Source organism: Melospiza melodia, chromosome 9 (assembly GCF_035770615.1).
Source record: "Melospiza melodia melodia isolate bMelMel2 chromosome 9, bMelMel2.pri, whole genome shotgun sequence".
Taxonomy (NCBI): Eukaryota; Metazoa; Chordata; class Aves; order Passeriformes; family Passerellidae; genus Melospiza; species Melospiza melodia.
Window position 1 is genome coordinate 19,803,675 of NC_086202.1, and position 13,512 is coordinate 19,817,186.

A 13,512-nucleotide genomic window follows, 5' to 3' on the forward strand; every position below is an offset into this window, starting at 1 on the left:
CTGCTTGTAGCTGATGGGGTAGTCCTTGAGAAGAAGGAAAAATACTTTTCCCTTTTTTCCTCTAAGGCTTAATTAGAAATTCTTCCTGTTAAGGGCAGGAGAGAAGCCTTAATTGTATTGCTTTGGGGCCTTTAAAAGGGAGGATTAGCACTTATACATGGAAGAAAAGAACTGATCAGTAACTTGCTTGAGGCAGTAGGTGTTGTTCTTTTTAATTAGGTTCTGTTGATCCTGTGTGATTGGAGCACGTTAATGAGTGGTGGGATCTGTGTTCTACTTCCTTTCCTATTCCAAGAAAGTTCAGGAGTAATCTTATGTTTTTATTTTTCTGGTAGAAATGCTTTTCCCTCCTACTCTCAGGATAACCAGTAATCTTCGTCTTGTGTTCTTTCAAAATCTAACCAGATGAAAAGACTGTTCCGAGTTGTATGGTGGGAGGGAGAAGGAGATCACGGGCAGGAAAAAAACGTCATCTGAAGACAGGTCAAACAGCCTCTTACTTTGGAACAGGCTTCTGGCAACTAAATGACCTTGGTACAGGTGGAGCTCTGTCTGGGAAAGCTGAGTGTCAGCTCATAATGTGCCTCATGACAAGTCTTTAGTAGCAGTCTGTAATGTTATTTAACTGGGCAGTTAAAGGAGTAATATAAACCACACCTCAGTGCACCAGGCAGGGTGCTCTGGCACTGGTCTTAACTGTGTGCGTGTAAGCCAAGACCTAAACACCTCCTGTTTGCTACTGGAACTTTCCTTTGCCCCAGTAAGGGAAACAGAAATAATTGCTTAGAGAGCTCGGATGACTGTGGGGATGCTGAAAGGGCTGTGAGAGTTAAGCCTCTGCTGCCCTTTGCTGGGTTACTGAACCATTCCAAAGTGGCAGGGAGCTCTGGGTGTGTATCCTGTGGGAATTGCGGAGTCCCCTGCAGACACTGTGCCTTTTGGTGCAAAGCTATGTGTGGGAGGCTGGTATGATTCTTAGTGTAGGGTATGTGCAGTGCTAAGTGGAGGTGGGTGAGCAAAGGAATAAAGTTAATTTCCTTATCCACTCTGGGGAGTCTTCTGTGTTTAAGGCTTGCTACTTGGTCCTCAGCTGGCAAGAAGGCTCTGAGCAGCAGTGAGATGGGAGTTGCTCTTCTGAAGCACTGGTACAGGGTGAAAGACAACCTGGAGGTTTCCTCCTCTGTTCACTGGCCCTGTGTTCACTGCCTGTTCTCCAATGCCACTGGGGTGTTAGTGGCTCTCATGGCTCCTGTTATTTGCTTCTGCAAAAGTGTGTTATTCCCTTCTACCTCCACAGATGCACTTCTGGATAACTTGTTTTTTAGGTCTCTCTTTAGTTGAGTCTCATTGACTTTTCACCACGACTTTCTTTTGAATATCTGTGTGTAAATTCTTGTGCCAGCACCCTCTTTAGCTTCACTCTGTATCACTTGGTTATACAGTTCAGTTAAAGCTGTTGGGGGGTGCTGTACACAGTGCCTTAGACACCTGCAGGGGAAAGGAAGCTGCTCTGTCCAGGAGGCTGCTGCTGGCTGGGAATCAGGGCTGAGGAAGAGCAGCCAGGAGTCCAGCTAGGATCTGTCATTTGAGGCTGTTGTGCAGTGCTGCTACGGAATCCAGATTTTCAGAAAGGAACCGCAGTGCTGAGCAGCAGCACACTTTGTCCCAGTGCCTTCATTGATTCTTCTTGGGAGTGCTGTGTGTGCTGCCTGTCTCTGGAAGCAAAGTCCAGCAACAGCACCTAATACAAGGCTGCTCAAAATTAACATATGTGTTTTGTCATACCTGAACTTTCAAAAGCCTCTCCTCACCCTCTAGATCTTTGAGAATAGCAGCTGCTTCCAAAGAGCAAACTTGCTTCTTTACCAAAGCTAAAGAAGACCTTTAAAAGCTTGGAGGTAACAATTCCTTTCTTGACTAGCTCTGCTCACCTGATACCCTGAAGGTGTGGCAGTGCTATACTAAAAGCCAGGTGTTCATTAATAAAGTATCTGAAGACACCATAATAGTGATACTTTTATTAATTTCTTATGCTTGGATTACAATGGATCCTGGAGTGGAGAACTATACAGTATGTTACACATTATAAATACATTTATTTCTGACAAATACATGAACATATTTAACATAATGCTATAATAAAGAAGAGTGCTAGTTTATCTTAGTTAAAAAAAAAAACACCCAACAAACTTATACCATGAATAGAGAGGGTTGTAGAAAATACCAGCTCATGATGCTATGTCTTAAAACACTTTAAATTCAGTTTGCACTGATTCACATTCTGTACAGTCACTGTAAAAAAGCTGGAGGGCTAATGGAGGTTGTAAGTTAATGCAGGAATTTTGTCCCCTGTATTTATGGAGATATATACAGAATATTCACAGAATAATCAAGTCATAAATCTTTCTAGCTTTGGATGAAGCTAGCAAGATATACAGTGAATAACCAAGTCCTGTAGCAGCAGCTACAGCTGAAACATTAAACACAGCACCTACTTTAGGGTGCCAACCTTGAGTCAGCACAGCCTTTTTTTTCTTTTTAATGGGGATTTGGGTTTGGGTTGTGGGGTTTGGTCATTGTGTTTGTGGAGTTTTAGTGAGATGCTAAGTAACAACAGTAGCAGTCCCTCTGAGTACTTGAACCCTGCCCTCACTCATCCCTGCAAACTATACTGGCCCTGGAATGGCATGGCTGAGATGCTCTGAATCCCAGAAAAGATCTTGTTCTGGTTTGGAGGACTGCAATGGTTCCAGCTGATGTGGGTGAGCAAGGAAGAAGCATCTGTTATGGAAAGACTAAGCCTGCTGAAGCTGATCATTCCTGCCAGCTTGTCAAATCTTGGTTCTCAGGCAAGTTGGGGTTGGGGAGGGATTTTTAATCTGCAATTGCTTGACTTGTAATTATATTATAATTTATGGGGTAGAACAATCCTTTATCAAGAAGCAATGTTAGTTTACTTAAATCTTTACCCCATGTGTATTAATTACTTTGCCAGCACTAATAAGAGCTAAGTGTGCAGAGACCTCTGCAACCATGGGACATTCAGAAGCATGCACTGCCTGTTCCTTGACTCAGGAAGCAGTGGACATGTAGGCAGCTACCACACACAGTCATGGTGTTTCACAGTTAGTGCATCCCAAAAGAGCACCAGTTTATAAAGAATCTATTTTAATTTCTTTCCCTTGTAGCCTTGCTCTCCTCAACTTTTCCCAGTAGAGAGAGAGAGAGAGAGAGAGAGAGCAGGCAGAGCCATACAGCAGCATGACAGCTCCACCTACAGCCTCAGGCCCCCACCTGCACAAACAGAGCACCTCAATGGGACTTAAAAGTAGGAATTCAAGCCTGGTGTCTTGCCCCCCATCAAAAAAAGAGAAAAAGATTGATTACACAATGGCTGGGGCAGAGGCTGCCCTGGATGCCCCTCCAGTCTCTTGAAAGGCTAATTCCTGCAGTGCTGCTTATTCTGGTCTTTACGATGAGTGTGTACAATGCCAACTACTGTGCAGGGTAGCACCAGAGTCCAGGGACCCCTGCAGAAGGAGCAGGCCCACAGGACAGGAAGCTAGTAGTAGATTCAGGAATGACCTCAGCTTTACATACTTAGTTTTTCTGTTGGATTCCAGTGAAATGGCACAGCTGTCTATAGGCTGCTCTGAAGGGAGGAACTGTGCTGGGGACAGAGACTGCAACTCAAGTTCCCAGAGGGAGGAGGCTGTCCTTTCAATAGTCACCTCTGCTCTGGGCAATGAGTCTCTGGCACTCCTCCAGATGATGCTAAGTCCCATAAAGCTAATGTTTATTTCAGCTGGAGAAGTCCCCAGAAAGTAATGATAGTTTTAAAACTTTGGTGTTTCAGGTAATTCTGTTCCCAACCCAGAGAAGACTTTCCAAATCTTAAAAGTCCCTGTTGCTTGTGTTGCCAAGATGCTAACAGCAATTTTCATCTGTGGCTTGACTTTTTAAAGTACACTTCAGATTTGGGAGCGAAGCCATATGTAGTTGAGCATGTATCTGCCCACAGACCCTTCTCAACATCCCCCTTCCCTCTTTCCCTTCCAACACTCAATTCAGAGTTGCTCTGTTGACAATTGTAGGATATACATTGCACAGAGTAACCCCGGGATTCTTGATTTCGTGTCCTTTGGTGTTCTTGCCTTGACTTTCTGAAACAGAAACATGCAGTGAATGTGAGGTTAGAGAGAGTTTCTCTGTATTTAGCCTGTGGGTTGAGTTGGGAAGGTAGAAGATGAAGCTGAGGCTGGTTTTCTTTTAGTCTTTATTAAGGACAGATTGTCTCTTTCCCAAGACATCTTGTTGGCTTATTATTTAGAAGTCATTTGACTGACTGCAGATAAATTAATTTAGTGCCTTTTATGTTTTGTAAAAAGGCTGTGTGATGTAGCCTGTATGACTATAGTAGCCTTTAAATTGTGGGTTAAAAAAAATATAGGCCAAAAGCTGGGGGGCTATTAAAATGAAGATATATGGGCTAGTTCTCAGTAGACATCAATCTGCATCATTTGAACTTCAAAAACTGGACCTATTTCTGTCCTTGCAAGCTGGAGTGTGTCTGGATGTAGGGACAGGACTGCCTCGTTTTTGTGCCAAGAAGAGGTGAAAAGCCCCAACCCACAAAGAAACACAAGCTGCTTTACTTACTTCACCTTGCTCCATTTGACTCAGGTCATCAGAAAGGCCATAAGTTTTCATTCTTTGTATTTTGTCCCAGAACAATCATGGAGTTCCTCTCAGTTTTCCTCAGGTCTGAAGACATAATATCTGGCCTTAACAAATGGAAAAATACAAGTCAAGTTGACAGTGGCCAGAATGCATGGCTGTGTTCTTAACATTAATATGCTGTGCATATGTATCTAAGCTATACCCAATGCAGCTTCCCCCTCTCCAGTGTGAAATTCCCTAACAGATGTTGTCCAAATATTTGTGGCAGCATCCAAAAAAAGAGCCACAAGATGCAGCAATTGGCAAGGAGCCACATTGTAATGGATGGACGCAAACATCATTTTGTTCAGAGCAACCAGTATTTTCTGCCTAGCTGGAAGACAGGGGATAGACTTGTGGCTGAACATCATACAGAAGTTAAAATTTCTGGCCTAAAATAGTAAGGAAATGAAGTGTTTTGAAGAGCAGCACTAAGCTAGCTCCTGTGGACTGTCTCCAGCTTAATTTTCTGTATGTTATTTATTACATGTGATTGCAATGAGTAGAATACATCCTGTTTGGTTGAAATTACTTAGTTAGCTCAGGCCTCCAGGACTTATGACAGACAAACCTTTTGAAACACTTTCTAGACACATCTTTAAAATAGGTTCTGTTTAAGAAAAAAAAAAAAAAGCTGTCATTTGGTTTTTTTGTTTTTTTTTTAAAGCAATATTTGAAAGTTATTTACAGAAAATAAATAGCTAATAGATATTTACTTCAAATCTTCAATTTGAAAAATTTTCAACTCGAAGTCCTGATTAACGTGGTGCAGACTCATTATTTTGTGCACTACTATATTGGGGTTTTTCCTAAATGTTGTAAATGTTTATGTTTTGTTCTGCTCCTAGCTCTTTTACAATAGACCAGTCAATCTTCTTCTTTGATGTTCTTTAATTCTTTGGTGGCTTCTCAACCCTAAGCACAGGGCTGAGAATACCTTAGTAATAATCTTCCATGTGAAGAGCGTCATTCAGACCCGAGTCTGAGGTTCTTGTGCCCTTTTCAACCTTTACCACACAATATTGAAGATGAGGTTTTGTAATGTTAGAACTGCACTGTCCTTGCTAGCTTACTTCACACTAACCACAAAGTAGGCATCATACAGCTGCAAGCTTTTGGTGGCTTCAAACTGAAACTATCATCTTTACCATGAAAAATACTGTATTTGAGGTAAGTTCATGCCCATGCATCTGTGTTAAAGCTCCCATAGACACCCAGGTGGGTATATCTGCACTGGAATGTCAGGAGGGGATTGCCTACATTAGATCCTGCCCTGGAAAGTGGAGGACCATGTGCTGCTTAAGTTCACAACACCACAATGAAATCAGTCATCAGTCTGTTCTGGTCCTTTGCACAGAATAGATCTTGCTTTGCAGGAGCAAATGTATTAGCAAGAAAAAGAAAATGAAATTAAAACCTGAGCCTGTTTAAAACAATGTATGGCAAACCACTGAGTCTTGTGCCAGTATGTTTACCTTGGCAGGCCTCCCCTCTCTCCCGTTGAAAGAACCAAGTTCTCTCTGCTATGAGAATTCTTTTGTGGATGTTAAAAAAAAAAAAAAAGAGAGAGACAGAAAAGAAAAACAAAACAACTACCCTGCAGCAGATCATTCATCATACACAGAGTAGGAGCATGAAAGGGGATTTGTTTTGACCTAGTTACAACAACAAAAACAAAGAGACTTTCTCTAATTGCCCAAATGACTCAAGTGGGACTGGGTGTCAAAAGCAATAAATCTCTGACTCCTTCAGAGCTGTATGTTAATACAGGGCACCAGGCTCCAGCCTGTTCCAGTGCAAGACCTGGAGCCCAAAAAAACCCAGGTAAGCAAAAGCCAGCCAACTCTTTATGTCTGCGTGTACAAACAGGACCAGGAGCCAGGACAAATCTGTTTCATCAATTATAACAGTGGCTTTAAATGCTGAGAGTATCAGGGCTTCAAGGTTTGCTTTGCCAAGATTTGCAGATGAGTGAGCCTTTATTGCTTTACCATTCTGGTACTGCTGCAGGAAGGGTCCCTCTTATTGTCCAGCAGCATTTGCTGGTCTGTCATTGATCCATTAAGCCTAACTTTTTACTTCATGGGAGCCTGAGGGCAACTGCATATCCAAGCTGCCACATGAACAAGGTGCCCAGCTTTTCCACACACCAGTGAAAAGGACAGGGTTCTATTGCTAGGTTTGGGGTAAAAATAGCAAGGCCAAATACAGATGGGGTGAGGAATAAGAGCTAGAATGAAGGAGAAAAGGAAATGGAGGGAGATAAGGGGCACGAGTAGAGGCAAGGGTTTTATGGAGATATACAGGAGGAGAACGTAGAAGAAAAGGCCATTCATCAGCTACTGAAAACAACCTGCAAAAAGCAGTGTAATGAAAATGCCTGGATACAGCCAGGCAAAAAGACCGTTCATTTGGCATCTCATTGTACAGCATTTCCATGATAGCTGTAGTTGTCCATTCTAGGAGACTAATTTCTAGGGAGCTAGAATTTCTAGGAGCTGTTGGGCTGACCCTTCATTGGAAATACATTAATTTAGGCAGCTGAGGACCTAGCCTTCAATTCTTATGCAGGGACTGCTGGAGCTGTCCTCTGTGCTGTGGAGATAGGGCAAGCAGAAAGTTACAGAGACAGAACTTTTGTGAAGCTGAAATAAAAGTGCTGGTTCTATTCAGGTTTAGAGGGAAGGTTCACAGGAGTTTGTATTTTTTCCCCAGCTGGTTCACCATCTATTTTAGATGGAACTGTTTGATCTCTCTCTGCTTTGTGTTTCTTTCAGTTTCCCAAACAATAGGAGGAAGCTCTCCTGTTACATATGCTTGGGCCCCAACCAACCTTTTCCCAGCTGGAAAAATCACTCCATGTATTACAGAGGATTTTTTTTTTCCAGCTGTAATTATAAGATTCCCAGTTCCCTTATGCATTTTGTAAGGTAGGTACAGGCTGTCTTAAGGGGAACAATAGGACATTCCTGAGTGCTTAAACAACTGCTGTTTCCCCACCATCACCCCCTCTAAAACTGGAGGAGGACTTAAGCACATTTGAGCTGTTCCGCTGGAGGTTACTGAGACCTCAGCTGAAAAAACATACAGGGAGGTGCACAGCTCCATGTAATGCTCCTGCTTTGGTGACTAAGATGCCCAGGCTCTTCCTGTTACCTGATTACACGCACAAACACTCCAAATTCACCAGACTAGCTGGGAGGACTTGGCAAGTGCACAGGGAATATCTGTGCAAGCAGAACTGTCAGATGGACATGCACAACACAGTTTAGTTCAGAGGCCAGGCTACAACCAACCTGCTAGACAAAGTGGCCCAAGGGAGGAGCATGGATCCCTTAATCGAAATAAGACCTCATACTTGATCCAAATATTCATCTACAGCAACAAACGGTCCCACCCATAAGCACACACTCAGCAAACTTCACCTCTCCTTCTTCTGACAAAACCATCCAGCTGATCCTGACTGTCCCATCCCAACACACATCAGGTACAATATAGTTGGTCCCACTGGAGGAAAGGTGGGAAAGTGGACAAAAGAGAACATTAGTGCTGACTGCAATGCTTAGGAGGGAGAAGAAAGACAAATAACTAGGCTATAGACAGCTCTGGCTAATTGTCATCATCCCCTTGCACAGCTAGGGAGAAGCCCCTTATTTTAGTGACACTAATGTTTCCATGATTTTCACATGGGTAACATCCAGTTGGGATCCTGGATTATCTGGGCACTAAGGAAGCAAACACTACTGCTAGCCAGGACCAGCATATGCAATGGAAATAAGGTAAGGAGTGGTCTTCTCCAGACAGCAACACCCAGAGCTAAAGCTTCTACCACCTCCTCCCAACACTAAGTGAAAATCTCCCACAGTATTCTCTCACCTATACAACTGTGGGCAGGATCTCTTCAGAGCAGCAGAAGACAACCCCAGCTTGTTCTGGTTTGTCAACCTTGTCTTCCTCATAAGATCTCTCATTCTCCTCCAAGCATGGCTCTCACCCTAGGGAGCAAAAAGAAACCACAACTTAAAAGACCAGAGGCAAGTTGCTGGCAGACTTTATCTGGCCAACACATGATGCTTTGGGATATTCCAGGGTGGTGGGAAAAGGGAAATTTCTTTATTTCAGACAGATAGGGGTCAGGGCCCACAAAAGAATTTTTAACACTGCAATGATGCCCAGTGGCCAACCTGTACCTGTATACGACAAGGAGACAAGATGGATGAACTCTGAGTAATACTATCTTTTTCATATTTTGCTTGGTAACATTTCTCTGCCTAGGACTCTGCTGTTCTTTCTGATTTAGGCTTTAAGAGAGTGAGGTGCCCTCACTGGTGAATGCTGAGTAGCTGCCTAAGAGCACGTTTTACCCTATTGTTATGCTATGCTAAAGGAGAAGATTGGTTTGGTTTTCTACCTACTCAGATGCATGCAGGGGGCCTTTACAATGAAACCCAAAAAGGCACTTCGACTGTCTTATCCTTTCTATTAGGCCAGGTGCATTGGTATCGGCCTTTTTTAAGGTGGTAGCTTTTGTGGAACACGAATTAGGAGATCAAGCCTTTGTTTCCCTGTCACTCAGCAAGCCACAGCTATTGGCCTTACATTTGAAATGCTAATAGAGATTATCAGGAGGTCAGGGAGTCTCAGGAGGCCATCTCTAATCTTTGGTCTCTCCAGCCTGGGCTTATCTGGACGCGTGAACTAAACGGAACTCTGAATCCAAAAAATTAATTTATTTTTTCCAATATTGTTTTAAATTTCCTAAAGTGATGACTGGAAAACCTGGGGAACAGAACAAAAATTATCATGTCCCAGAACTAGCATAACAGAGAGAAATTATTCCCATTTCAGTGAATTTCTCAGATCATTGTCATGTTCCTGACATTGTTTTGCCCTCTCCCAAGGTTCCTCCTCACTCTCTGCCGGTGCTGCTGTGCCACCAGCAGAGCCATTACTACAGGAGTTGTAGTAGTTGGCACCTTGGGGCCAACCTGGCAGCTGCGCAGCCACACTTACCAGCCCCAGCAATGCCTATTGCAATAGTTCTTGGGAATCTGCAAAGTTTTCAGTTCAAAACTTCAGATGAGGCATGGCTCAGCTGAGAACTGCAACACCTGATTCAGTGCTATTGAGTTAATTGCCTGTAAGCAAGACTGTTTACTCAAGGAAATAGCAAACCTCTGTGTTTACTGCTAGGATTAACGTGTACTGTGGAAGGGTTTTGAGGCCTCAGCAGTTAGTCCCTCGTTGTGCTGGTGATGTCTTGGACAAGCAAGCACTGCTGATACCGCAGAAAGCCTGAGCAGCTGATGTTCCTGTCGTCCGTCCATGAGAGTAAACTTTGGGGGTGAGTAAACCTCTTTTGTTCATACAATGGTGTGCACTACACGGGCTTACTCCCTGATAATGTAGACACAAGTTAAATATATTCTGCAAAGGCAGTACATACCGAGATGTTCTTGCTGACGTCCAGAGCCTAAAAACAAAAGGGAATTTATTTACATTGATAAATAACAGGACAGCGAGACCAACTCACAGCATTTGCAACAGACTGTTCTCTGTTCTCAGCTCTGCACTGGAATGTACTCATAGCCTTGGTCGAGACCTTCATTTCTTTTTAGACTCAGTCCCCCACATGTGTGATAATCCCTTCTTTCTCCATCCACCTCTCACCTCTCTTTTGTATTTAAACTGCCAGTTTATGTGTCTAGTACCTAGTAGCCTGGGCATGAGTGTAACAGACAGAATTCCCATACAGTACAGAATTCCCTGTACAGAATTCCTACAATACCTGCACTGTAGGAATAAATGGAGCCTTTCATGTTCAGGGTACAAAATCCAATACTAAGTGACAATACTAAGGTGTGATGTAGCAAGAGAGGATGAGGATTCAGGTTAAAGAGCATGGATCTCGATTCTATGGTCCTGTAAAGTCATCAGAAGTTCCCACATGCTTAAAATACTCCGAAAGCTGACTGGACACAAGGCAGAGCATGGAGCACCTTTCAGGCCTCAGCCTTAATTTGGGTTCTGAAGTTCATTGAAATGTTTGTGACTCATTTGCAGCTTAAGGGTGGAAATTTCATGAGGTCTTCCCTGTGAGAGACCTACTCCTTCCTCTTTCCTGTTTGCAGGGCTGGGAATACTCTGATTAGAGTCTCTGCTCTGGCATTTCAGCACTTCTGAACCCCACCGGAACATGAAAGTGCTGAGGCAGGCACAAACAATGGGAAAGAAAGGGAGAGGAAAGCATTCATCCTCACTCCCTTGGACTTCAGTGACACAGATTTGCTGAAACACATTCCCTGGAACATGCTTTGAGGACTGGAGCTAATTACATTGATATGCTGCCAGTCTGGTAATAAGTGTGACCAGCTAAGGATTGATCCACTAAAATTTTTATTACTGTTAATGAAAACTTGGTTTAATCTCACTAGCATCAGTAGTGGAGATACTTATGACTGAGTCCACACAGTAAGTTATTTGGAGTTGATGACGTTGCATGAGCACCCCATGTTGCTGTCTGCAGTGCTCCTCTCCCCTGCACCAGTGATCCATTTGTGCCTTTCTTGGCATATAGACATAGTCCTTCTTCATTTAAGGTTGGGAGTAGAGAGACACAGATCCCCCTAACCCTCGCTGGCCCAGTTCCACTCAGTAGCAGACAAGGCTGGCTTGCTGTCCTGGCACCTCACTATGATCTGCCTGAGCAGAACTTCTCTCTGCTTCTCCCACAGGTCCCACTCAGAGCTAGGTTCCAAGCTTATCACTCACCTTTCTTACTGCAGGGTCCTTTGACAGAAAAGCCTGTCCCTCTGCCATACTCCCAACTTCTCTGAACTCATTCTCCTTGTTGTTCTTATTGTTTGCTGACTTTCTGAGCCCCATCATCGGCTGGCTCTTTCCTGATTCCAGATATCTCTCACTTCCTGCAATGAAATTCAAAGACTTATTCCTTAGCAGTGTCCTGCTAGGTTGGCCTCTGGGCAGTGCTGGCAGCAAGTTATGGCTTCAGATGGGATGAGAACTCTAAGGACTTAAAGATGGGATAAGACCCCGTGTGATGCCAAAGGCTCTGACTCAATCCTGCAATGAAGTTGTTCTATGTTTCACCAGGTATTAGAAAAAAGCTGAAATCCAAGGTTTGAAATAAACTGATCTGGCTGATTTAGTGACAGACTAACAGACTTTTCATCTGGCTTTATCATCAGTAGGCTGAGCCCAGTTTCTCAGCCATCTGGAAAAACTGATCTCTGGATCCAAGCTTTGCAGCTGGGGCTTATTTCCACTTGGTCTATAGAATAAGTCACCCTCCAGGAATTTGTTCCATGCCTACTTGAGAGAGTAGACGACTAACAACATGCATAAGGTTTTCCATCTTAGATCAAATCCTACCTTGCCTGGGTGGAGGGGGGCTCCACTAATGGTCCCATTCAGGCATGCTAATTTTCCAAGAGATCTATTTTATAATTCACTTGTCCTAATCTTTACAGCCACAGCTGCAAAGCAAAAAACCCCAATTCACACACATGAAGCAGCCAGTGTTAAAATCCTAGGTACAGAGAGAGAGCATTTTACATTGCTTCTCTTGGATTTCAGCTAGGGTTTAGTTCTACTAAAACCTTGCTTGGTTCCCAACTGTCTTTCCTTGGGAAAAGAAAGTGACTGATCAGCTTGTTTGACCAAGTGGTGGCAAACGGGAGGGCATGTTAGAGGTATTTGAACTCACCATTGCAGCTGCTCAGCTTCTCGGTGTTCGCTCCTATTTCTGGGATGATGGAAAGATCAGAAGGGTTTCCAGTCTGAACCAAAAGGCTATGAGGTCTGCTCCTCCCAGCAAAATTTGTTTTCATGTCTTGATATGACTTAAGGAAGATACTGGCAGCTCCACAGGAGCAGTGCTGCAGAATGTATTCCTGTACCAGACAAAAAGAAAGTATGCAGGCTCTCAGACTGCAACAACCCAAGGTAATGGGTGGTGTGACACTACAGAGGAATTGTAAACATTCCAGTCCAGGGATGTCCATCCTTGTCCTAGGACCCACCAGAACACAGACAAATTATTTAATTCTCTAAAATGCTGAACACCCTGTAGTTAGTAATACAGAGCTTTCATGGCTTCATTAGCATTTAACTTAAATTGCCTGATACTCAGCATCTTTTCAGTTTGTTTCCCAGAAGGAATTGAATATGAGTTTCTAAACAGAGAGCTGCTCAGAGGCATTAGTGTAAATAAACAGATCAGTTATAACAATGACTCATATTTTAAGATGTTATTTGTTTTGGAGCATGCACAGACAACAATATCTTGTATTTTTATTGATGGGATGCCACAGTTTTCTTGTGTGTTACTGGCCAAATGGACTGTATGTGGTATCTCAGTCAGTGTACTTCTGCTGTTGCTGGTGGGGTGAGGAAGGGGAGATTTTCTACCTTGTACAACCCTGTGGCAGAAGAGTTTAGTAGGGTAGGAAGGAAGGAGAACTTTATCCAGCTGAAGCAGAAAGGGAACCAAAGTGTTTACTGGTGTTGGAACTAGGACAGGCCAACACCAGTTTACCACCTCTAGAGACCCCCAAGAAACGGACAGTTTCAATGTCACTTCTCATCTGCATATGTTGTTACAGCAGTGTGGTACTTTGCATTATCAATACCTTTGGGAGATGCTTAGCAAATCTGATGAAAGATGCTGGTTTTGGCCCATGGTATTATAGATTTCCCTGTAAAGAAAGGATGTGGAGCAGCAGTGTTCCCTTTGTGTTCCAGGATCAAAGCCATTCTGTGGTGATGTCTGTG

At 43.4% G+C, this 13,512-nt stretch overlaps 1 protein-coding gene across 2 annotated transcripts in view; it reads right to left on the reverse strand.

Annotated features, from left to right (window-relative positions):
- Positions 1-2,003: 2,003 nt before the first annotated feature.
- Positions 2,004-13,512, reverse strand: part of LOC134422044 (uncharacterized) — a 30,599-nt gene continuing 19,090 nt past the window's right edge. For both annotated transcript variants that reach the window (XM_063163678.1, XM_063163680.1), the window contains exons 4-9: positions 12,446-12,632; positions 11,491-11,645; positions 10,166-10,192; positions 8,596-8,714; positions 4,660-4,784; positions 2,004-4,163 (exon numbers count right to left, since the gene is read on the reverse strand). In XM_063163678.1, the coding sequence (XP_063019748.1) occupies positions 4,688-4,784; positions 8,596-8,714; positions 10,166-10,192; positions 11,491-11,645; positions 12,446-12,632 (585 nt within the window). In that variant the 3' untranslated portion in view covers positions 2,004-4,163; positions 4,660-4,687. The remainder of the gene's footprint in view (positions 4,164-4,659; positions 4,785-8,595; positions 8,715-10,165; positions 10,193-11,490; positions 11,646-12,445; positions 12,633-13,512) is intronic.